We start from the raw sequence: 25,605 nt of genomic DNA, 5'->3' as shown, positions 1-25,605 counted from the left end.
AAATGCATGCGTGTTTGTATACTCAAATGCACTGGATACTGAATGTTTTTAGTGCATATAAACAAATACAATAGCTTCAAATTTTACTCAAATATTTTACTGCTAGAGATTATGAGAAGGAGACAATCTACCCCCTGAATGCCACCTACAGTTTAGATTTCAGTACGTCTTTTTAAATGCCAGGATTTGGAAATAATATATTACAAGTAACAATGTTATGTATAATTTACTATTTTGAGGAAAGGGGAATGAGTGCATGACAGTATTCCTTTCACGCAATAACTAACAAGTGGTAACAGTGTCATTGTATGTACATGCACACATACATGTATTGAGTGATTTTTATCTGTTATGACTAAAATGTCGCCTTTGGGGCTCATTTGTGGGGATTTTTTTTGTTATTTTTGTCTTCTAAATGTTTACTACTTATAAGACCAAAATGTAACATAGTGAATTCTAACATTTTAGTTACTTGTTTAATAATGATCACTGAATAACACAAGCGGTTGCTTTGGAAAAGCAATGAACAGTAATCAATTTCTTTTCTTAAAAAAAACCGTTGCAACTTCTAAGTGAAACCAGCTATACTTTCCTCTTCTGGGTGTACTTAGTGCAACCTCTATTGGGAACATGGAGACCTGGGTTGAAATTTCTGTTCCTCACTGAAGCTTGCTAGATGAGCCTAATGTACATTTCAGGGTTGCTTAGATAATAACATGAAGGGAGCAATGTGTAGCACCATGAGCTACAATATAAATGTAACAGAATAACTGAATTGTATGCTTGATTGGCTTTACTGTCAAATATAGAAGGACCATATATAATATTGCCTTGTAAGGCTGATCAAAACATATTACCTGTGTTTTATAGGTCAGTTTTTAAAGATGTGTTTATTTTTTGCAAAAGCAGTTGTTTACTAAATTAGTAAAATGCTTAGTAAAATGTTTTGTTAAGATAAGTTCAAACCCATAGAGTCCTTACCTATGTTCCAAATAAAAAAAATTACAAAGCAGAAAAACTGATTCCCCCCCCCCCGAAAAGGTAATTGTCTTCTTAAATGCTTTATGAATAGACCTACTTACGATGTTCATAGCACCCCAATCAGCAGTACCAGCAGTTTTATTCTAGAGTCCAAATCCCTCGTCCCTGCAACAATAGGGCAAGCTGTCTTGGACAGTTTGACAAGCATGGCAGGGGCCTGTCCTCCAGAGACACCACCCCAGAGGAAGGTCATGGCAGAGGCAGAGCCATAGGCAGAAGCGTATATGCAGGAGCCCTGCAAGCCAAAAGAGACCAATCCATCATCTTACTGGGCTGAGAAGGAACCTATTTTGGGAGGTCTGGCCAAGGTGGTAATGTGACTGCTGTCTTGCCCAGCAATGAGTGTGCCCAGCAAGAGAGTGTTCTCCCAGGCAGAGGACACTGGCAGTCCTCACTGCTTATGCCTGAAACTTGGATCTGTAGAAAAACTTATTTTCCTTAAGTTCCATCTACAATTGCTGGGCTTTCTTGGAGTCCCCTTTAAGCAAGATAGAAAGGCACATTCTGCTCACAATACTAGGCATACCATGCGTCATTCTGCTGACCTCTCCTTCTGCCTCTTTCATTCTTCCAACTGCTATTCCAAAATTGTGCTCACTCACTCAACTATGCTCTGCCCCATGTTGTCGGCACAGTTCCAATTCACCACTGGCTGGCTGCTGCTCTGATTTGCCTGTCAGGGCTGCTCAGGGTGTTTGCCCCCTCCCCAGTGCAACCTGCCCTCTGCTTAGCCAATGGTGCTGGCATTTGTTGCTGGCATTCTCACTGTTCAGGGTTCAATCAATATGCCCATTACAGTCATTTTCTAATACCTAGGCACTGGTAGCTGTTGGTGGGCACTCTTTTTGTTTGGGACAATCCCTGGGAAGGTGTCAGAGGACACAGGGAAATCCTTTAAAATGTTTTGTCTGTGTTTTTTTAAAGGGGGAAATAATAACTGTATAGCATCTATATTGATTGCAAGAGCATTCTGACTGTCTAGAAATTCAAAATTGTTATAATTCAAAATCTGAAAGGCTGTAATTCTGAATTATGAATCCAAATTCTGAATCCAAACATTGGTACTAAATTAAACTCCTAATACTATACACCACTACAACGCAGTGCATGTAGCGGTATATATTAAATTAAGAAATAGATTTAGCATCCTTGGGTGAGGGGAAAGTACTCCTTTACAGACATCCAACCATGATCATGTTTAATGTCTCAGGCCCTCCCCCCCCAAAAAAAACCCTCTCCTTTCTCCCCCAAATGTCTGTGCAAGTGGGTAAAGAGGCAATGTTGTGCAGCTCTGTTGTTGTACTGAAGCTCACTCCCTCTTCCTCCCTCCAACCCCCCCTCCTCTTCATTTCCAGTGGCTGCGGCTGCTGTTGTTTCAGTTTGGGTTAGAGCTAGGCTGAAATTATCCTGACATTTCTGGGAGGAGATCCAAAAGAAGTGGAGAGAGGAAGAAAAGGGGGTTAAGAGAGAAGATTAGGCGAAGTGAGCAAAGTGTAGGAGAAACACACTGCCCGCCCCATATCTCATTTGTATGTGTGTGTTTAAATTCTGCCTGGAAAATCTATTAACATTGATGCTTTGGGTCGAGGGAGACAAAGGAGTTGCACTCCACGGAGGAGGAGGAGGAGAAGGAGGAGGCGTATAGGACTGATGGGGAGGATCATGAAACTTTAAAAAGAGTAAGAGAGAGAGTCCAGACAAGCAACAGCGAAAAGTGCCTCTCTGTGGCTGCTAAGGAGAAAAGGCATTAGCTGGAGCTAGATGGGGAGAAGCAAATATCCTTCAGGAAACTCCTTTTCATTGCACCCGGCGAAAGGGTGAAAAGAAAGAAAGAAAGAAAGAAAGAAAGAAAGAAAGAAAGAAAGAAAGAAAGAAAGAAAGAAAGAAAGAAAGAAAGAAAGAAAGAAAGAAAGAAAGAAGCCACAGCTAAGCCAAGCTTTCTTGGGACTGTTTTGTAGTAGAAAAACTGTTAAGCTGCCTATAACAGATCTACATGGCAATGTTCTTAGAATAAAGAGAGGTGCTGAGAGAAAAACTGTTGGAAAAAGAAGTTTGCGTCTGGGTAAGTTTTGACATTCCTTTCTTGCTTTTGTGATGAGTTGGACTTAACCATATGTGCCTGTGCTTGATGAATGTATATGTAAATGATACAGCCATTTTTATCTCAGGGCATCAAAGGTTGCCCATTGATAATTACATGAAAACATTTTTTGTTTAAACTTTTGTTAAGCCACTTAATCCCCAAGCAAGATTTCTACACGCACTGTCTAATCCACATGCAGGTCTAAAAGCACCAATTCTGTAGGCAAGTCTAGCCAGTCTACCTTCTCACACAGAAGGCTACTCTCTGTAGTGTATATGACTATATTAAAGTGGTTTCAGGCAAGTGTTTTATCGCCTCATAGCTCTGACTTGATTCACTGAATTTTATGGGAGCTTCACACAACTTGGTCCTACCTTTGTAAGGGGTCCAGACATTGCTGTTGTTCTTCCACCACTTTTTCTTCCCTCTTTCTTACTGTGGAAAATCAGTGAAGTACATAGCAAAAAAGATAATACATTCTGATGGATGCTGTGGTGATGTTGGATATGCTCTTAGAGTTGAATTTCACCTCTTTTTTTGAAAAGGTGGGGCAAAATTTGGACTCTTTGATCAGCTGAAATTTAGAAGGAAGTTACAAAGCATTTCAATCAGAGCAGCAGCTTTTTTTTTTTCAAGGAGGGCAGGGGGGTGATAATGTTACACTTTGTAAAGTCTGTGCCAGTAATGAAAATTGTCATTAACAATCCCCTATTTCCCCTTTTTATTTGTAAAGTCTGTCCCACAATGAACTGGACACTGGTTCTGAGCTTTACAGTGCTATGGGTGGCGTGTGGCTCTGAAAAGCCACTGAGGCAAGCTGAGAGAGGGCGTCTCAGGAGCGGAAATGTACCTCTGGCCCACAGGGGCAGTACCAGCAGATGGGCTTCACAGATGAGGAGAGCTGAGGTATCCAAAAAGCTTATAAGCCCTTCTGGAAGGCATCGCCAACGCCCACTTGTCAAGAGGGATTCTTTGGCACCCAAGAACCCACAACCAGCCCCTATAGAAGATGCTTCTCATGTCCAGGCAAAGAGCAGAGGGAATAAAGTATGGCCAATGCAAAGATCTAAGCTGGAGATGATTAAGGATGAGGGAACATCCGCAACATTTCGCTCGCGCATGGTGCGTTTCCCATCTGGATCCAGTTCTCCCAATATTCTTGCAAGCTTTGCTGGAAAGAACAGAGTCTGGGTCATCTCGGCTCCTCATGCCTCTGATGGTTATTACCGGCTGATGGTGAGCTTGCTGAAGAATGATGTATATTGTGAACTGGCTGAGAGGCACGTCCAGCAGATTGTCTTATTCCACGAGGAAGGTGAAGAGGGTAGCAAGGTCAGGAAGATCACCACTGAAGGGAAAATTTTGGAACAGCCTCTAGATCCTAGCCTCATTCCTAAACTCATGAACTTTTTGAAGCTAGAGAAGGGAAAATTTGGCATGGTGCTGCTGAAGAAGACATTGCAAATTGAAGAAACATACCCCTATCCAGTAAGGCTAGAGGCTATATATGAAGTCATTGATCAGAGCCCTATTAGGAAAATTGAAAAAGTAAGGCAAAAGGGATTCATCCAGAAGTGCAAGGCAGCTGGAGTAGAGGGCCAGGTTGTGGAAGAAGGCAACAATGGTGGCAGTAGCACTAGAACAACACCAAGTGGTGGCTATGTCCAGACGTTGCCTAGGAAAGAAGAGACAAGAAAGGGCAGAAATCAACCAACAAGGACTAAAATTGTGAAAAAAGGTTTAGCAACTCCAGGGCCTTCTCCTCCTGCCCCTACAACCAGACATACTACTTTCCCTCCCACAACCACAACTTCCAGGCCAGTCACCAGAATAGTGACAGCAGCAAGCAGACCTGCAACCACTGCAACTATTCCTGTTACACAGAGGATATGGACCACAAAATCACACACATTGCTTCCCACGATGCCTGAAACCACCACCACTCGGGTAACAGAGAATTTATCCTCTTCTGTATGGAAAGAGAACCGCAGAGAAAGGTATCCGGGCCACACGCAAAGAAAGCCAACTGCTACTAGAAGACCCAGCAAAGCAATTCATTATGACACCTACACAGAGAGTCCAACAACCACATCAGAACACTACACAAGGGCAAATGCTGGCAAATACAGAGACAACCGCACAGACAGGAAGGATTCTCACAGGAGGGATCCTAGTGTCACATCAGGTCAACTCAACAAGCCTGCTAAAAGCAAGCCCCCTAAGAGGAAAGCCCAAGACAAAATACTGAGCAATGAATACGAGGATAAATATGACTCAGGGCAGCCTGCTATTCCTCGTTTAGAGGAAGGTGTTCCACTGGGAAGTATCCCACCAAAGAAAGGAAAAGATCCAAAGAAACATGACCACTTAGATAAGTCAGAAAAGAAGAAGAAGGTAAGGGTTGACAAGAAAAATGAGAAGCAGTCCAAGAAGGATAAAGCTGACAAGAAAAACAAGCAAGAAAAAGAGCGTAACAAGAAAAACAAGAAAGCAAGCAAAACAGAGAACGAGGGGATGTTGAAACCCAATGCCAAACCTTATGCACAGCCCTCCATGAAATCGGTGACAAACCTTCTGGATTTTTTTGAAGGCAAAAGACGACTCCTGGTGAGTAAATTATCTATAAGTATTGCTTAGGGTTTGTTTGCAATAGCTTCCTAGTAAGGCCATATACTGTATTTAGAAATCGCTTTCTCCAATTCTATCAGTCAAAAGAGGTACTTGCTGCATGATTCTAGCTTCTTATAAATCTTTGGTGGCTGCTTCACCTCAAAGTTAACTCTTTTGTCTTTATCTTCACCTGATTGCTGTCATGTGAAAGCAAGTGCAACTATAGCCATCATTATTCACTTCACTTAAGAGACTATTATTATGTTCTACCTTTCGTCTTAGAGATGCCTTGAGTTCTATATCAGCACAGACTTTATATATGCTTTTTCTCACTTACCTACTTAGACCTGAGTTAACTGTAATTCTAAGTATGTTATAGAGCAGATGTCCAACCTGAGAATATCAACTACTGTATAGTGTAATTAGTTGGTGGTACAAAGTGCCACTATACTGTTGTCCTCACTGAGGTTGTTTAAACATGAAATCAAGTTGAGATGTGATGGGAACTGACTGATGCAATAGCAAAAGAGGAGGTGTGTGCATAGAATTATAGATCATGGTTGTGGTTGCCCTGTTGTATTAATTGGAACTCCCAGGTCTTCTCAATGACATCTGTTCTCAGTGATGCTGACAACGTCTGGATTTTGGAATCAGGCCAACTGCTTCTGGCATCGTTCCTGGACATAAACATATATATCTGCGAATATGTTCCTTAGTGTGTTGTCAGTAAGATTCTCAGAGCTGCTTTTCTTTAATCTAGAATAGTGTGGCACTGTGCTGAAATTGTAAGATTTAAAAACAGCATAAGTTGGCTTTGCATCGCTCAAAATTAATAACTGCATGCATATTAGCCAGCTCATCTCCAAAATTGCTCTGAAAAGTTAAAAAGTAGTATGTTCTGTTGTTTTCCTTGGCTGCTGGTATTCAACACGAAGGTATCTTATGACAGTATAGACTATTTCACTGTTTACATTTTTTCACTACACAGAAGTAATTTCCATGCATCCACTTCGTTGTTCTTCAGTGAACAAGTATTTGTTTTGCCACTAAATGCAAGTGTTAGGAAACCATGCAGTATAATGTGTGTCCCACATTGTCTGGAAAAAGGCCTTCCTAATTTATTTTTATATAATGGAATCCTGGATACTCAGGATTCTCATACATTCTGGGGTTAGAAATAAGTTCTGTTGTGTTCTACAGAGTCCACATCTAGGTGAATGTGCAGAGGATTTCAACCTGATAGCGCAGTCCTAAGCATCTCTACTCAGAAATACATTCCACTGAGTTCAGACACATGAGCATGTAAAAAACAGCCTGTGCAGACATTATAACTAGATGAGATATAGAATCATAGAAAAATGCAGTTGGAAGGGGCCTACAAGGCCATCAAGTCAAAGACCCTGCTCAATGCAGGAATACAATCAAAGCATATCTGCCAGGTGATTATCTAAGTTTTCCTTGAATGCCTCCAGTGTTGGAGCACTCACCAACTCCTGGGGTAACTGGTTCCACTGTCAAACTGCTCTAACAGGAAGTTTTTCCTGCTACTAAACTGAAATCTGGCTTCCTTTAACTTGAGCCCATTGTTGCGTGTCCTGCACTCTGGGATGACTGAGAACAGATCCTGCCCCTCCTCTGTATGAAAGCCTTTCAAAAATTTGAAAAGTGCTATCACATCATCCCTCAGTCTTCTGTTCTCAAGGCTAAACGTACCCAGTTCTTTCAATGTTTCCTCATAAGTCTTGGTTTCCAACCCCCTGATCATCCTTGTCACCCTTCTCTGAACTTGTTCCAATTTGTTAGCATCCTTCTTGAAGATCAACATGTTCTCAACTGTTGAGTTTCTACTTTTCATCAATTTGACAAAGTTGCAAAATCTCTGGTAGGGAAGTAAGTGGTAGATCCCATTTCTACATCCACATGCCTACAAGCCAGTTTACAGACAACTTTATTTCTTGTGACATTTCAGTCACATGTTGCAGAGAAGGCAGAAGTCTGGTTTGGAATTCTAGTTTGAAATCCCACCATTTAGAAAAGTTAGTTCCTAGAGTGGAAAGAATTGATCAATTTAAGAGTAGTTGAAGGAAGACTGGGGTGAAATGCTGACTTGGCATGCTTAAACAGCAGCATGATTTATACACATTGCCAGAATATACTTTTTTTTCATGGTATGAACAATTGCAAATAGGGTTTGCAGATGTTCGTCTCTGTGGTTTTGCTTCGGGTCCATCAGTTTCAACAGTTACTTTGGTTTCGTTTTGTGTTCTGTGGTTTGGGAGTATAGTATGGAATCTCAAGGCTAGCCTTTCATCAATACCTCTACAGCAGTGGTCCCCAACCTTGGGTCTCCAGATGTTCTTGGACTACAGCTCCCAGAAGCCTTCACCACCGCCTCTGCTGGCCAGGATTTCTGGGAGTTGAAGTCCAAGAACATCTGGAGGCCCAAGATTGGGGACCATTGCTCTACAGGATTCAACCAGGCTGTATATATAATACTTTCTAAAACTTCTGTGATAATTAAAGCAACAACAAAATGCACTTTTGGAAATAATTATACTTTATTTTAAATCTATGGTAAGAATTCCACTGCTGATTACTCTTGTGGAAGGAAAATCAGAATGAGGTGCTGGTTGTGTTCCTAGTGGTGCACACAATCAGGTGCACGCTCAGGGAAGCAGCCACCACCTTGTTTCTGAACAGCAGTTTGCAGCTAAGATTTAACAGTTTGCCTTATGAATGTATAAATGGCAATAGGATTATGTCCTATGTATTTAGAAGATGGCGTTTGTGAGGCTGGAATCTTTTAGGAGGAAGCATCTCTAGATGAAATGGTAGGAGACCCATGGTCAAATCTCCCATAATTTTTAAAAGAGTAAGACATACATGAAAAACAGAACAAACAGCTGGTACAGGGGACTCCAGGAGATGGATTGGGAAACCAGTACTGAGATAGAGAAAAATACTGCTCCTCCTACTAGTGCCACTGTAGGTCTGATACACATTAGGATTGCAGAGGTTGCATTTTGCTCAGACTTTGGAAGAGTTAGTTTGTTGAACTCCCAGCTTCCTCCACCCAGTTCTATCCCAACAAAGCTCCAAACTTTCTAAAATGAGCTAGCTATGTCTGATTATGTTTGTCATTGTTACATGTATTTTGGTCCTGAGGTTTGTCTTTGACTTACCCTGTGCAGCTGGATAATCTTTGCAAGTAGAAGCCAAAAGAGAATTGCAATGTTTTGCTGACTCAAATTTTCCAACATTGTTTTGTTCATCTTAAGCTCTTCACTTCACTCGTATATTTGCATATGTGTGTGTGATGCACCAGTAGAAATGCAAAAGCTTCTGATTTATTTAAAAGCACCAATCTATCTACTGGGGAATCGACATCTGTATATGGACCCCCAAGACTAACATCCCATTTAGACCAAACCTATGTCTGTAAAAGCAACACAGACTGGAGCTAAATCTGTGTGTGGTAGACAGCAAGAGCAAACAACTCCTAAAGTTTTGGGTTAGTCATAAGTCTCTCGCCCAAAAAAGAGGTTTGGAGCCAGATTGGGCTAATCTTTCTGAAATCTTTACATATGGTATGACTTCGCTACCTGCGGGATTCTGGGTGTTGCAGTTCAAAACAAAACTTGAACTTTTCCAAACTCTGGCTTGGATTTTCTAGGCTGCTGCTGCTAGAACCACTTAATCTTGCTTACTCCTGTTGTCCTGTTGTTTATCTGTCCATATATATGGACAGATATGGATACTGTACATAGATGGATATATAAATGTGTAATTTCCATGCTCTGTGCTGTTGCAGACTGACCTCTGTTTGACCATGTTGTTATTGCTTTAGGAATGATAAATGAACAGACCTCTCAGAATCACTATCCCTGGGCAGACTCTCACTCATAGCCACATTTTCGGGAGTGCACTGCCATCTGATCGGGTCACATCTGACTAAGAAGTAAAAACTTTCCTTTGCTGCTCTATGGGAAATAAAAACCCGTGACCACTTATATGCAGAAAAGGGAAGAGTTTAGATTGTGATTTCCAGAACCCCCCATGAATATTCATCCTGTCTGGGATATTCTGGGAGTAGTATTCCCAAAAAGTAAATTTTCCCAAATACCAGTTGCCAATTTGATTGTAATATCTGATTCATTGTTAATCATTTATTCAAAGTACAAATATTTTCTCTGCCGCCTTATTAGGTGATCACAACACCCAAGGCTGACAACACCATGTACGTGCAGCAGCGAGATGAGTATCTGGAGAGTTTTTGCAAAATGGCAACAAGAAAAATTTCAGTCATCACCATCTTTGGCACCATGAACAACAGCCGCATGAAGATCGACCACTTCCAGCTAGGTGGATATTTGTTGTTGTTTTTTTAATTTAACGTTTAGGTGGATAAGGAACTGTGAAACTAGGGTTACCAACACTTGAGAAAGTCCCCATGCCATCATAATAGGCTTCTTTTTCTCTGTTTATATTTGCATCATTGGCCTAGGCCTGTTTTTTCTTTATTTTTTCCAAGGTAACACAGATTCATGGAGTACTTCTCAGCCATCTTGTGAAGACAAGGAAAAAACATTAAGCAGAGAAGTGTGACTGTCTTAGATGACAGCAAGAATCAGACGAGAATTTGATTCTTAGCTGAAAATGTCTGCAACAAGATCTAGCCCCATTTGCATGCTACTCACTTGAAGTGGCAAAGCACGTTGGAGCATGCTGAGTGACACCTTCTTCATGTCCACCCTCAACAAGGGTAGCCACATATCTTCTTTTATAGAAGGCATTTCTCTATTTGGAGGGCTGTTAAAGGACAGTCCCCTTGCTGAAGGTACTTTTCAAAATCCAAATCAGAGTCCAAATCTGATGTAAAGATCATAAACCATAAGGAAGGAGATCAGGGATTTTAAAGTTTCTCATCCACAGTTAGTACTTAGACAGCAAAATCAGAAAGCATAGAGAGCAACCTGGTCACAGTCTTCCCCTCTTGGCTGAGGGGTAGTGCCAATCTGTTGTTGTTTTTTAATTAGTTGTACATCTCTATGCATAAATTACTGGATATATGGTTAAACATTATAATCTTTTGTCTTCTATTTTGGTGCTGCTCAAATTGGCCAAGGGCAATTAGAGTTGTCATCCAAGAGGGCAGTGGAGCAGAGGGGCAAATGTCGAGGCTTGGGGTCAATGGTCCAAAAATGCAGGAAATTGCATTGATCTGCATTAGCAAACTAGATTTAGCAGTTTTTTCCCCATCTCTGCTAGCAGCAGCTTATGAATTTTAACTGCCCGTTTGAGTCCAAACCACACACACGCCAGAAACCTTCTGATTGCAAGAGTTAAATCTCTTTTGCAAGATTTCTAAATGGCGTACAAATTAATAGCACAAGTGATGAAAACCAAGGAGAGAAGGGGTCAAAAAGCTGAGGATATTTCAGAAACACAAGGATAGTTCATAACAAAATATTGTTGCTGGGAAAACTGATCTTCTCACAAGCAACTGTGACGACTGCAATTAAATTCAGAGGAGGCAGGCAAACTTAGGGAAAGTAAAAGATGATGTCATTATTTATTTATTTATTATTTTATTTATTTTATTTATATCCCGCCTATCTAGTCACTTAAGACCACTCTAGGCGGCTTACAACAAGCGTGATACAATATAATTAAAACAATTTTAAAAAGGGGACAAACTTTGGACAAGATGGAACAGACACTAGGAGAGAGGAAAAAAGAGGGAAAATCAGGAATTGGTTGAGGAGAAGGCCTGCCGAAACATCAGTGTTTTTATCTGTAACAACCTAGATGTACTGGTGTTTGGACCCTGCAAGTTCTGGTTTCACTACACTATTGCTAGAAGACACACATTTTGGGAAATCTGATCTTTAAATTGTGTGGTTTACATAGGATTATATAATGTGGTTGTGTTCCTTGGATATAAATGGCCAGTGTTACAGGGCTTTTAAAGATTCAGTATTTTCAGGGTTAAACGACACAAATATGGCCTTTCTTCTTTGTTGTGAAATATACTCATGTGCCAACATTTTCAAGCAGTTGTTCTGGGCCCCTCTGTGGATGTTCCTTTTTGCTGTTGCACCACTAGAGTTCTTTTTCCATTTTGCTTTTCCTAGGCTGGGAGCCTATGAGCAGGAGTGAATAATGAAGGCTCTTCATTAGGATAAACAGTTTATTGAAATCCTATTCATGAGCAAAAGCATAAATACACATATGTGACCCAGATTAACTTAAAGTGTACAAATACCAAGATTAGTTAGGGAACAGCAAGAGTTTTAAATAGACTTTGGAATTTAGCACATTCTCTCCTGCACCACCCTGTCTCTCTCGTCTTCTCAAATACCGTTTTTAGTTGGCTTTTTGAACTGCTCTTCTTGGTTTTAACTTGTGCTATTAATTTGCACACCTTACAGAAATCTTGCAGAACATATTAAGTTCTTACTGTTACATAGGCTGTAAATAATCATTTAAAGTTCTGAAACTGAAGCCTTAAGGGAGGAGGAAAACATCATGCACTGTTGGGCTATGTGGCTTTACTGCATGTCAGTTTTGCACTGACATAAGGCACAGTCCCCATGGGAGAGGGGAAAGGGGCATTCTGAACAGTGACAGAAGCAATAAGGAGATATTCCAGAGTCAGGACAAGGTGACTGCTTTGACTCAAAGCAGTTCATTTACAGCAAGCTTAATAGGGCGTTCAAGGTAGCTGAGATATTTAAAGTCTGATTTTACTGGTCCAACCAACCCTCCCCCCTCCATGAATTTCCATGGCTGATTTGAGGTTCCAGACCAGGACTCCTCAGTCTTAGTCCATCACTGTATCCATTACGCCACATGGATATCTGTTAGGTTTTAGACATTCTCGTTAGTAGACCCAAATAATGACACCACACACTTACTTCTGAAGGTACAATTTTACAACATTCCTCTTTCAGATTTGTGAAACTCTCTGTGGATACATCTGAAGAGGGGAATTGTTTTATTGGTTTGAACTATCCTTTTATCCATTCCTCCCTTTTAAATCCCCATTTCATTTTTATTTGAAGAAAATGAGAAGCCCATGAAGGGAATACAAGATGAAGACCTTGTGGACCAACATCTCATCAATGAACTGAGGAGAGAGTATGGAATGACTTACAATGATTTCTTCATGGTGCTGACAGACACCGATATGAGAGCCAAGGTAGAAATAAACTTATTAACAATATTATTGGAATAAAGAATTAAAATATAGATCGGGATGGGGAACCTTTATTTTCACGATAATTTCGAACTGAAACTCCCTTACTATTAGCCATGTTTATAGGAATTTCTGGGAACTGAAGGCCGAAACATTTCTCTAACATGCTATAGATAGAGGATTAGATGCATGAGTTATTATTGCTCAGGATGGACTGAAGGGAAAACTAAATAAATACAATTGTGCTAGTACTTGAGGAGGCAAGAGGACTTACAAAAATGAGAATAATGTGATTTGTTTCCCATTTCTAAGGTGGGAAATATTTATACTCAAGGATGGCATGCCTACTGGTTGGGCATTCCCTTACACTACAGAATTCTGTGAAGTGGTTGAAGACTTTCCAGATGTTCTCTTCTTCTGATGCCTTTTTCAGAACCATACACATAGATTTATTTGTGACATCTATATCCTTGTTTGATCATGGAACTCAAATTGGCATAATTCAAGTTCACAGGACGTTTTTTGGAGAGTTCTCTGTAATCTCTCACCCAGATACTGGACATACACAGACCTGCTTAACTGCAGACATGTGTCTCCAGCACATGTTTCGGGAGTCACACAATGTTCTGGAATCAATAAAGTGTAATATGCTGCTAAGCATGAAGCTTTATCAGTAATTTGCACTAGGAGTGTCGTTACTGAGAGATTTGCTTGCAATTAATTCCCATCTCACCATTTCTTTTTAAGCAATACTATGAAGTGCCCATAACAATGAAGTCAGTATTTGATTTGATTGACACCTTCCAGTCACGTATCAAAGATATGGAAAAACAGAAACGTGAAGGTATTGTCTGCAAAGATGACAAGAAACAGTCTCTGGAAAACTTTCTATCCAGGTATTTCCCCTTCTCTTAATCTATGCCAGAGCTCGCTGTCTTTTTTTTTTTAATGTAATGATGTAAGTACTAAAAAATGTAGCCTTTCTTGAGTCAAGTGTTCACTTGTGGATGTTTATTTTAGTTTTAAAAATTCTCCTTTTTAATATGCATCTTGAACTTCCCAAACTAATATGCAAATCAAAATATAACAACTTCAATAAATTCTTAAAAAGAGGTACCCAAAGGCAAGCACATTCAGGAGTCTGACTGTCGGACCAAAAACTCTTTCTCTTACTCCTAAAGTCTATCCACAGAGGCATTTGTTTCACTGTTTGGTGTGCTGATGGGCTGGGTTGGTCTGCTCTTTTTTCTGGCATCCACACATGGACATCACAGGAGCTAATCAATTTGCCACAACCCACACTTTTTTGAATCCCTGTCAGAGGGTTCTACTATTTTGGTATGGGTTGGAAAGCTACAATTAAGTCCATACCCAGTGAGTATGGTCACTTGGAACACTTCCCCCGATTGTCTGTGGAGAGTGAGCGGAAGTGAAATGTTTGTTTGTTTGTTGGCGATCCAACAAATCGCTTCGATTAAATTTTTAATTCCCCCCCCCTTGCAGGTAGTTTCTCAATGGATAGTACAGAGACAGTTAAATATTTTTTTAAATTAACTGAAGTGATTCATCACATTAGTGACAATCCAGATGTTTTTTAAAAAAATCACTTCCCTGACCCTTTGCAGATGACCAGAGGAAGCATTTAATTGAAACAAAGGTTGATATGCCAATTAGGACAATAGGAACATGCTAAATAATATATCGCTCCTCTCCCCAACCTCAGCCGATCCCTTCTAGCCTGATGCACTACAACAGCCAGTCTGGATGGGCCCCGGACTTCCAGATTAACGTAGGTGGGCTGTAGAATGTGAATTAGATACATTTCTCAATTGTGGGATCTAATCTGAGGTTGTTTGAAATTATTCATTTTCTTTTTAGTTTTATTGTCTGCCTGGCCCATGGCTGAGCTAAAATTAATTCAGAATTAAGGCAGTAGGTATATGTGATAGGGCCCAATGTGCCATTTGGAAGAAGGCAGGGAGTAAAAAGTGACACGGTTTGTGAGCCTTCTTGTTTCAGAACAGTGCTACCAGACCTAGAATTAAAACTCTACATAGGCTGGTAATGAAACTTCCACATGCTCAGATAGCAGTGTAGGGCCTAGAAAAAGTCCCCCTGTGTGCTGCAGGGCAGGCTGCATAAAATGTGATTGTTAGTGGGAATGGTGGCAACTGCTCCAGTATTTTACCACCTGCTCAGCCACCCACCTTTTGGGGGGGGGGGCTCCTTATTCTGGCCTCCTATATTACCTGGCTAACTGGATTGATCCTGACCCTGTGACATAAAAAGCGTGCTGCTTATATACCGTCCCATAGCGCTTCAAGCACTCTCTAGGTGGTTTACAATTTAATTATGCAGGCTACACATTGCCCCCCCAGCGAGCTGGGTACTCATTTTACCGACCTCGGAAGGATAGAAGGCTGAGTCAACCTTGAGCCGGCTACCTGGGATTTGAACCCCAGGTCGTGAGCACAGTTTTAGCTGCAGTACAGTGATTTAACCACTGCGCCTCATAAAAGGCCCACTGCCCAGTCTCAGATTTTTGGCCTGAATTTGAAGGAATGTATTACAGATTATTTGATAACCCTACATCCATCACTGGTTTGCTAGTGGCATACTTGAAGCAGCCCTTATGCATTTAGCAAACCCGGCAACTTCCCCATCACGACTGGGATCCTCTTGCACAACACAAGCAATATCATAAGCTTTGGCCCATTCTCCCCATTCCTTGCCACTAAATAGTCCTCATCATCATTCTTGGGGGCACACCTGCATATGCCAAGCCCTTCCCTTCCCATGAGATTAGCACTGGGGGCTCTTTATATGCTGGTAAGGAACAGACCATGTTATGCAACAGAAAACATACTATGATTTTAGTGGAAGCAGTTCAGAAATTAAAGTTTCAGGATACAATGTATACAAACAGGAGATGGGATGATCAAATGGTCCATTGGCCAATGGCTCTTAAACTTTGTGGCAGGTTTCCTGCTGAGGCAGGAGCAGGGACTAGATGACTGGATGAAAGAGAGGACAGAGTTGCTGTACATTGAGTAGTTGCTTAGAAGAGGAACGTTCACGAGATGCAGCTTTAAAGTTCAAAGGTTTCCAGAGAGGATATAGATATAGATATAGGAATCTGATATAGATGGTGGTTTCATCCCCTTCTAAGACACAAGAGGACAGAATGCCTTCCATCAACGTAACTTTGATACCTGGAACTGAATGCTTCCCAAGTACTGTCACTGGCGGACCTTCATTGAAGAAGATCAAGTGGGGCTTTTCTACTTGCAGTATGGGGAGAAATTATTTGTATCTTGATACATTGTCTTTTTTTTTTGGTTCTTGTCTTGGGTAGGGATGGGTGAGAGTTTATTTTGTTTTGCCTTTTAAAGTTAACTTCTCTAACTTGCACTTCCCAAACTACTATGCAAATCAAAATGTATTTATATTTTAATATTTTTATTTCTCCAGGGCTGCTTTCAAAACTGTGTACAGAAATGTATATGACATGAAAGAGAAATGAACATACAATGCAAAACGGGATTGTGTATGAGTGTATTTGCTTGCAATATCATGCTTATTAGGAGAAGTGCATACAAAATCCACATGCATTTCTGTGCAAATTTAAGAATTCTCCAACTCATGCAGAAATAGGATGACGTGGGTTTAAGGTTGGAAAAACTGAGCAAAATAGAATTTGACAGATTTGTCGGTCTCTAGTCTTATGAAGGGTTTTAATTGGGAAACAGAAGTTTGCCCTAGACAATAAAGAGCCTGTGTTTCTGAGAACAGGAAGAACATGGTATTGCTTGTCTTTGGAATTTTTAAATTATAGTATAGAGTGAAAGAAGTGCATAAATGCAACATCTAAAATTAAAAATAGTGGCACCAAACATACATATTATATATTAAAAATACATATCACTACTATTATTTCCACCACATCATTACTATCTCATGTGCAAAATGGACACGATGAAATTATTTATAGTTCAGCAATTTCCCTGCTTCCTCAGCTCTAGCAGTGTTGTTTCTTTTTTCTGTAATTGCCTTTCCCTTTGAATGGAAACAGCAGGAAGTAATAACATTTCTCAACAATTCTCTCTTGGGGCACAGCATCCCAAAATTGATGTTGATTGTTCTTAATTTGTATGTGAAGTCCCAGCAAAGGCAATGATGTCAAGAAGCCCTCTGGACCTAAGTATGTAGAAGCAGCCTTCTAGATAGACTCCATTTAAACAGATTTCACTAAATGCAGCCTTTCCTTGGATTTCAGCTCTTTGTGCTTTCACTTTATCATAAACCACCAGATTTTAAAATTTGATAGGGATACAAAAAGAGGAATGTAAGCTCTCAGTCTTATCCAGAACCTTCACCAACAGCTACCTTATGGATTGTAATGAACAACGCTTCCCAGTCCACCATAGTTATTGCCATCTGAATAGTATTTTCTAATAGCCCTACACAGCAGTCTTCCACATGTTGCTGGCATTTGTAGCTAGAACAACAAAGAGTCTTGTGGAACCTTGAAGGCTAATATGTTTTACTTGGCATAAACTTTCCTGGACTGAAGCCAATCATATGCCTGGAATGTCACCTGAATAGGCAGATATACATACGTATGTGGATTGGGGGGCAGGCAGGCAATGTAGGGAAATAGAAGTGAGTATGGCACAAACATAATTTCCAAAAGAGATAAAAGGATAAAAATAAACTAGCCCCTGAGCAATAAGATACAAAAACAGCACTGAAAATATCAACCTCTGCTTTTGAGGGAAGGGAGATAACAGAAAATATTTAGAATAGGACGGTACATCAATCAGTGAATCAGTCAGTCAATCAATCAATCAAACAAACAAGCAAACAAAAGGCCAACATGCCAATAAGAGTCAAAGTGCTGTCTGTAGGACTGCAACATCTATAGCTGTTTAAGAGACAATTTCCTGCTACAAAAGCATTCTTGTACATTCCTCTAAACCTAGTTAGGTTTTTTTCTGAGAGTACAATATTGTTTTGACACCATATAATAACTGTTTGTTTAGACTTTCTAGTCTCATTACTATGACTGTGTCAACCTACCCACCAACTTTCCTAAGTCAGTCAAACACAAGATGATTTCTAGATGGGGGGGGGGACTCAAACAAAAAAAGGATATTGCATTTGTATTAGTTCCACCTTTCTAGAGAAATGTGGATTTTTTTAACAGCAAGACAAGATAACCTGAAACCTAAAATGGTATTTCATAGGCTTTTGTAAACTGTTGCATCCTTGCGTTCATAGTCTTCCTGATCTACAACTTGCTTAAATCAAAGCACTTACAGTACATCTGAGACTCACTAGAACCAATAGTACTCAATTCAGTGTACAGTACTGTATTTCTTATAATTCAGTGAACTGAACCAAATGTTTAGTGCAGTTCTGAGAACAATTATAACAGAAATGTACATATGTTAAGGATGTGCAAACTATGGAAATTGCTGTACTCTTTTTTAAAAATGATGTCTAAATATTTAACTTACAACAAGGTCACCTGGATCCAAAATTTTAGTTTGCTTTTCTTTTTCTTTCAGGGGCTTTGAACTCTCCCTTCTTGCCTCATCTTTTTTGTACTAGAATTTCTCCAACACAATAATTTATGGCCTACTCATAGATGGTACTATCCTGCCACTTTGGAATGACTTCTCTTACCCTTTTCTCTTGTTCATTCCAGATTTCGATGGAGGAGAAGACTACTAGTCATATCTGCTCCCAATGATGAAGACTGGGCCTATTCACAGCAGCTTGCAGCTCTCACAGGGCAAGCTTGTAATTTTGGTAAGTAGGTAATCACCATTCTATTGCTTTTGAGCCATGACTGTTCTTGTAAAATCATCATCATCACCATCATCACCATCCTTATCCATACTTGGCCATTAAGTAGGACCTTGGAAATGTTAGCACTAACATCTAAATTGTTGTTGTTTAGTCATTAAGTCATGTCCAACTCTTCATGACTCCATGGGCCAGAGCACTCCAGGCCCTCCTGTCTTCCATTGCCTCCCAGAGTTTGGTAGCTCCGATAACACTGTCCAACCATCTCGTCCTCTGTCGTCTCTTTCTCCTCTTGCCTTCACTCTTTCCCAACATTAGGGGCTTTTCCAGGGAGTTTTCTCTTCTCATGAAATGAACATCTTAATACTGAATTGCCAATGAGTATTTTAGCATTAAACATTGAGATAAATTCATAAAATAAATTTGTTATTCTTAGCCAACCCCTGCCCCCTGTTAATCATGTCCAGCCTTATCTCCTTCTATAAATTAACTGAACCAATGTGAGACAGGAATCATTAATAATATTGATCTTTAACTATTACTGTAATGGTTATTAAATTCTTAGATGAAAATTTTAATTTACTAGGTAACAGATTAATTTTAATGACTTATTTCTTAGCTCTGCATTTAGCAGCTACCAATTATTCTATACAATTGGAAACTGTTTTGAAAGCAGTTCTTTTAATCTTGTGGGATGTCCCAACCCCCCACTTATAAAGACTGCTTAAAAAAACATTTTATGCCCTTCATGTAAAGGATGTAATTGTGCAAGTTTCTTTAACAGGTACCAGTCAGATCTTTTGGGGATTCTCCATGCCAGGAAAAAATGTACAATGATGGGATAGAGTATTTATTTGATCAAGCGATCAAGAGGTTCACAGACTTGACTATCTAAATCCAAATGATAGTCATAACTACAGTAGATCAATTGAATCAATGGGAGGTATCATTTGGTGGCTGAAATCCAGTAGTAAGTTGCAGATAAGCACATTGAATCAGTGGAGATTTGGTGAGGCAACTCCTCTGTAAGTTCCACTGATTAAATGAGCCTACTGTAGTTGTGACTTCAGCCAGTGATTGACATAGTGGGTTTACTTTACTTAAGACTAGCAATTGGATTTGGGCCCACATAACCTGGCAGGATTGATATGGCAGGCTCCAAGAGCAGATTGCAGTGTATGAAGACCCTAAATGCTGAACACTTGATTGCATACTTAATTCAGTGAATTTCTGCATTTCTTTATCTAAAGATCCCGCCAACCTAGCGGTTTGAAAGCATGCAAATGCGAGTAGATTAACAGGGACCACCTCGGTGGGAAGGTAACAGCGTTCCGTGTCTAAGTCGCACTGGCCATGTGACCACGGAAGATTGTCTTTGGACAAACGCTGGCTCTATGGCTTGGAAACGGGGATGAGCACCGCCCCTAGAGTCGAACACGACTGAACAAAAATGGTCAAGGGGAACCTTTACCTTTACCTATATCTAAAGAAATAGTCTGTATTACAAAAAAGTATCAGCAGAATAAGAAAGCAGTTTTCTCTCTCAGCCTTGGGCCCCCAGATGTTCTTGGACTTAAAACTCCCAGAAACCTTCACCGCTAGCTGTGCTGGCTAGGATTTCTGAGTTGTAGCCCAAGAACATTTGGGAACCCAAGATTGGGAGCCACTGCGCTTTTGTGAAAAGCTTGAATGAAAAATATTTACACATGCCTTATATTTCACCCTTGTAAATAAATAAACGTCATGTCAACTTTTACAGTATACAAAATGCTGAGGATAAGGGTTGCCTTTTGAACCTTGCAGCAGCATTTTAGCTTTCCAGAGCCTGACTCCCTCCTTTTTCCAGGTCTGCGTCACATAACCATCCTCAAACTGTTGGGCCTAGGAGAAGAGATCGGTGGAGTGCTAGAACTGTACCCAATCAACGGTGAGTAATCCTTTCCAGCTGTTTACTACCAATCAGATGTTATTTCTTTGTGTTGCTCAGTGCTGTGCTCTGACTCATTAAGTCAGGGTGCATTTTGAAAAACAGCCTGAATAGACCAACTGGAACATGTGCAGAGGAGGGTGACATGGATGATGAAAGATGTGGAAGGGAAGGCCTATGAAGAAAAATGGAGGGAGCTGGGCGCATTTAACCTGGAGAAAGGAAGGCTGAAAGGTGATATCGTAGCCATCGCCAATTATTTAAAGGTTTATCATGTGGGAAATGGAACAGCCTTGTTTTCTACAGCTCCAGAGGGTGGGTTCTAAAAGGAGAGATTTAGCTTAAACATTGCAATGATGTGCCTTACAGTTAGTTAGGCATCCTTCAGTTTCAAAAGACTATGGTAGTGTGCTCTGTATGGAGGATTTGGAACAGCGTCTAGTGTGGCTGAGGAGGCCGATTTGAGAGTGACAGTCTCTTCCACACTGAAGACAAATGCCTTACAGTACTTGGTTTTAAAAGTGAAATGAACTGCAGTGGAGGTGGTGAACTCTCCTTCACTGCATTTTTTAAACAGAGGTTAGATAGCCATTTGTCAGGGAGGCTTTAGCTGTGGCTTTCCTGTTTTTGTAGGAGGTTGGACTTGATGTCCCTTAGAACCCCTTCCGCTTTAACAATTCTGTCATCCTGAGTTGCCAATTTTTTGTTTTAATGCAGCAGTTATCAAAGTGACTGTAAACTGTGCCACAGGTGAGACTAAAGAAAATAAACAGTAAAATGAAGCCAGAAGCACAAATACATCCATTACAAGCGCTTCTGAGATATGCAGAATGGGAGCAAGGAATACTCAAATTGCTCCATTTGAGACTCTACACTGTAGCAGCTATAGCAGTTTAATTCCACTTTAACCGTAACAGTTCTGTCCTGTGGAATCTGGGATCAGTAGTTTGGTTCAGGGGAAAGCAATAGAAAACTCTGCTAGAGGAACTAATCAAACTACAAATCCCAGGATTCCACAGCATGGAGTCATAGAGGAATCCAATAGTGTAGACATTGCCTAAGATGTCAATTCTGGAACTTCCCATCAGTGTATTTCAGTAGCGCAGTGGCTGTCAGCCAGTGATGCATGTATCATTGGTGAAAAATAGAAAAAAGGCTAAGTAGGATATACAGCTTTCATAACAATTGCTCTTTCAGTTCTCATATTCTCCCTATGCCTCCTCCTGACATAACTGCTGTGGATTATGATCAGAAGAAAACTAAAACAGATAATACGAAACAGATAACACAAAAGATAAATCATACAAAGAATATAAAACGAAGCAGATAACACAAAAGATAAGTCATACAAAGAGTATAAAATGGAAATGGTCATTTAGGGCTAAACCGCAGAAGCCTTTGTGTGCTGCAGGGTCAGAAGACCAGCAGTCATAAGATTGAATCCACGCAACAGAGTGAGCTCCCGTCGCTTTGTCCCAGCTCCTCGCCAACCTAGCAGTTCGAAAGCATGTTAATGTGAGTAGATAAATAGGTAACATCTCGGTGGGAAGGTAAAATGGCGTTCCCTAGTCACGCTGGCCACGTGACAACGGAAATTGTCTTTGGACAGGCGCTGGCTCTATGGCTTGAAAAGCGGAATGAGCGCCGCCCCCTAGAGTCGGATATGACTGGGCTAAAAAATGTCAAGGGGAACCTTTACCTTTACCTATGAGAACATAGTGGCATCCCCTGTCTTTTTAAAATGGAAAGTACGTTTTATCCTTACTTTCCTCTAATTCTAAAAACTTCTTGAATCAAGAAGGGATCAGCAAAGATACTAAGAAATCATTAAACACATAAAATACAGGAAGTAAAGAAACACAAATTATTGAAAATTTGGGGTAAAATAAATGTGAAAAGTGCAGGAAGAACTTCTTGGATCAAAACCTTAAGCTGGTTCGGTTGCAATACAGTAGTCAGTATCTTGAGCCATAGCTCTGCCACCACAGCCAGTGGTTGGGATGCCACTAACAGCTGCTACATCGCTGCTAATTGAAGAGTTCCTGCTTTGAATGCAGGTATGGAGCTAGTGATGTCATTCCCACTATCCTGGCAGAGCTGTGGAACAGGATTACTATTCAGAGCTGCTGTATTCAAAGTCAGAATAGCTATGTAGACACCAGCCTCTCATAAGAAATTAAAGCACAGTGCCTACATAATGGCATTATTTGTAACTTGTTACTTTTGATGGTCCTTTTGCAATATAATTAAGCTACTGAAAAAGGTAATGCTAACTTGTTGCTTCAAAATACTATTTTGGTTTGTTGTTTTGAGGATTTTTTTTTGGCTATTTAGCAATTTTAAGCCCTATTTTTTTTTTAAAAAAAATCTGTAACACATTAATAATGCATCCCTATCAAAATAATAGGTTGCATATTACTTTTAAAAATATTCTCACCTCTGCTGCTTATATGGAAGGGGTTCATTGTGTACTGACAGCATCTCATCAAAGCAACCTTCAACACCTAGCATCATTCCACTTTGCTGTGAGAAACATCACTTGCCAGGAACAATAATATGAAAGTAGTGGTTAATTATACTGGCCAGAGACCTATTGCAAAATGCTGTGCACCTAAGCATAATCCTGCAAGTGGTCTTTGAATTTTAATATCTGTTTGTTTGTTTGTTTGTTTGTTTGTTTGTTTATTTATTTACTCAATTTATATGCCGCCCACACTACCCAGAGGTCTCTGTTTGTTGTATACCCTAGCATGTGACCAAGTGCATAACTATTTGCACAAACCAAGCATGTTTGAATGTGTGGTGGACACCTTGCTTGCACTTTCCATAAACAACATAGACTTCTGACTAAGAGGGTTTCAGAATGGCTTGCCTCTATATAGTAAAATCTTGATATAGCGCAGTAATTTAGGTATCTGGCTCCAGAGCCAGAGGTGGGGAGTTCAATTCTCCACTGTGCCTCCTTGACAGGGGCTGGACTTGATCGATAGGGTCTCCTCCAGCTCAGCAGTTTCTAAGATGATGATTATAATATCAGTGCTTATCTTCATTCTTTTCTAGGGAGCTCCAGTGTGGACAGAGAAGACGTCCCAGCTCATCTGGTGAAAGACATCCGCAATTACTTCCAGATCAGTCCTGAATATTTCTCTATGCTCTTGGTTGGAAAAGATGGGAATGTCAAATCTTGGTATCCTTCCCCAATGTGGTCCATGGTGATTGTGTATGATTTGATTGACTCCATGCAACTTCGCCGACAAGAGATGGCCATTCAGCAGTCCCTTGGCATGCGCTGCCCAGAAGATGAATATGCAGGATACGGATACCACGGTTATCACCAGGGGTATCAGGAAGGGTACCAGGATGATTACCGCCACCATGAAAGTTACCATCATGGATACCCCTATTGAAATCAGCAACTTAAACTTTGACTGTGCCCTGCTTGCATCTTAATAACCATTCAAAACACAAAGGGCCAGAGATGGAGTTCTTGGCCATGGATCAAATTTGTATGTTTTTTCCTTCAGGCAAAGGATTGAACTATATACAGTATTGAACTTTGGCCTTCTCTATGATGCACAGGTTCCTGGAGTGAAATAGGTCAAACTCATATCGCTGACTCCTTCTGGAATAAAAATGCCTTTGTATTTTGAACCCTTTCAATGTGAGGGTATTACCAGGTGCTATGTATGTATAGAACACTTTTCTCCCACTCCATTGATGAACATCGTACTGTAGGCAGGAGATAAACTGTACAATAGACACTAACACTTGTATAGGTCTCTTTTCTTCACCTCAATATTTATTGGAAAGTTGTGAATTTTTTTCTGAAGGTGCGCAATGGTGGATCCTATTGAAAAAACATACTCCTTAAAAGGTAACTTTTAAGAAAAGAACACAACACAAAACAAATCCTTTTAGAAAAATATGTTCTAAAAGATTTGTTTCTAAAAATACTTTGACTAAAATGACTTTCATTATATGCTATTCTGTAGTCTAATATTTTAACCCTTAAATTACCAGTGTGGAAAATTGAGATAATACATGGAAGATTTTCAGCACAAATCATGCTGCTATTTTAGCTGTGACTTTTCATTCTTGCACATGTTGTTTTTCTCCCTCTATAGGCAGGAAGACATTCACCTCAGGGAAGGCACTGACTGTGGGAAAGCTAACAGCATTTCCCGAAGAGAGAGAACCCCTACTTAGATTCTTAGTCACCTTCCTGTTTTAGGAAAAGTAGAGCTTTCACAGAGCTGCTTCCGGAAGCAGAGAAATCATACATTAAAGCAAAAAGAAAGAAAAAGAGCAGTCAGTGAGAGAATAAGGTGGCTTGAAGCTTCACGGTCCACATTATCAGATCTACATTTTATAGCCTAAAGGGGCAACATTCCTATAGCCTGGTGTCTTCTCAGAATTCATCCCAAGAGCTATCACATTGGATCATCATGTGTTTGAATCAGGCACCCATTTTGCACATGGCAACACTGACGTACAATTACTGGACTAGCATTTTCGGTCAAAATAATTTGACGTAGCAGTTGGTGCGAAAGACCTCTGCTGGAGATCTTGAGAGGTTCCTGCCTGTCTGGAGAAATGCTGGAGTAGATGGACAAATAGTCTTACAAACTGTCAGGGAGCTTACTATGAATATGTTTATTCTATAAAGCAACCCAGTCCCTCAGCTTCTATAAGAGCTAGCTGCACCTTGCAAATCCTGTCTCACAAGGTAATTGGCCAGGGCAGCCAAAGCAACCTTCACTGCTTTGTGGAAGGCAGCAAAGCATCACCATCATGCATCACACGCCTTCCTAATGCTCTTGGCCACGCCTCACATACACACACGCAATACATATACCCAACCACATTGAGCAACAGCAGATGGTAGTAATGATGGCAGTACCTTCTTTCTCTTCCACCACTGGATGAAGGGACAGT

At 40.4% G+C, this 25,605-nt stretch overlaps 1 protein-coding gene across 1 annotated transcript; it reads left to right on the top strand.

Annotated features, from left to right (window-relative positions):
* Positions 1–237: 237 nt before the first annotated feature.
* On the top strand, positions 238–24,435 carry CCDC80 (coiled-coil domain containing 80). Its single transcript, XM_020784981.3, has 8 exons — positions 238–3,103; positions 3,858–5,731; positions 9,940–10,096; positions 12,799–12,935; positions 13,680–13,828; positions 18,643–18,746; positions 20,590–20,670; positions 23,731–24,435. The coding sequence occupies exons 2-8, from the start codon at positions 3,869–3,871 to the stop codon at positions 24,075–24,077; spliced, it is 2,838 nt and encodes a 945-aa protein (XP_020640640.3). The 5' UTR covers positions 238–3,103; positions 3,858–3,868; the 3' UTR covers positions 24,078–24,435.
* Positions 24,436–25,605: the final 1,170 nt, after the last annotated feature.

This window comes from Pogona vitticeps, chromosome 3, assembly GCF_051106095.1.
Source record: "Pogona vitticeps strain Pit_001003342236 chromosome 3, PviZW2.1, whole genome shotgun sequence".
Lineage (NCBI taxonomy): Eukaryota > Metazoa > Chordata > Lepidosauria > Squamata > Agamidae > Pogona > Pogona vitticeps.
Note: the sequence above shows the minus strand (reverse complement) of the source record. Positions and strands in the feature narration are given on the sequence as shown.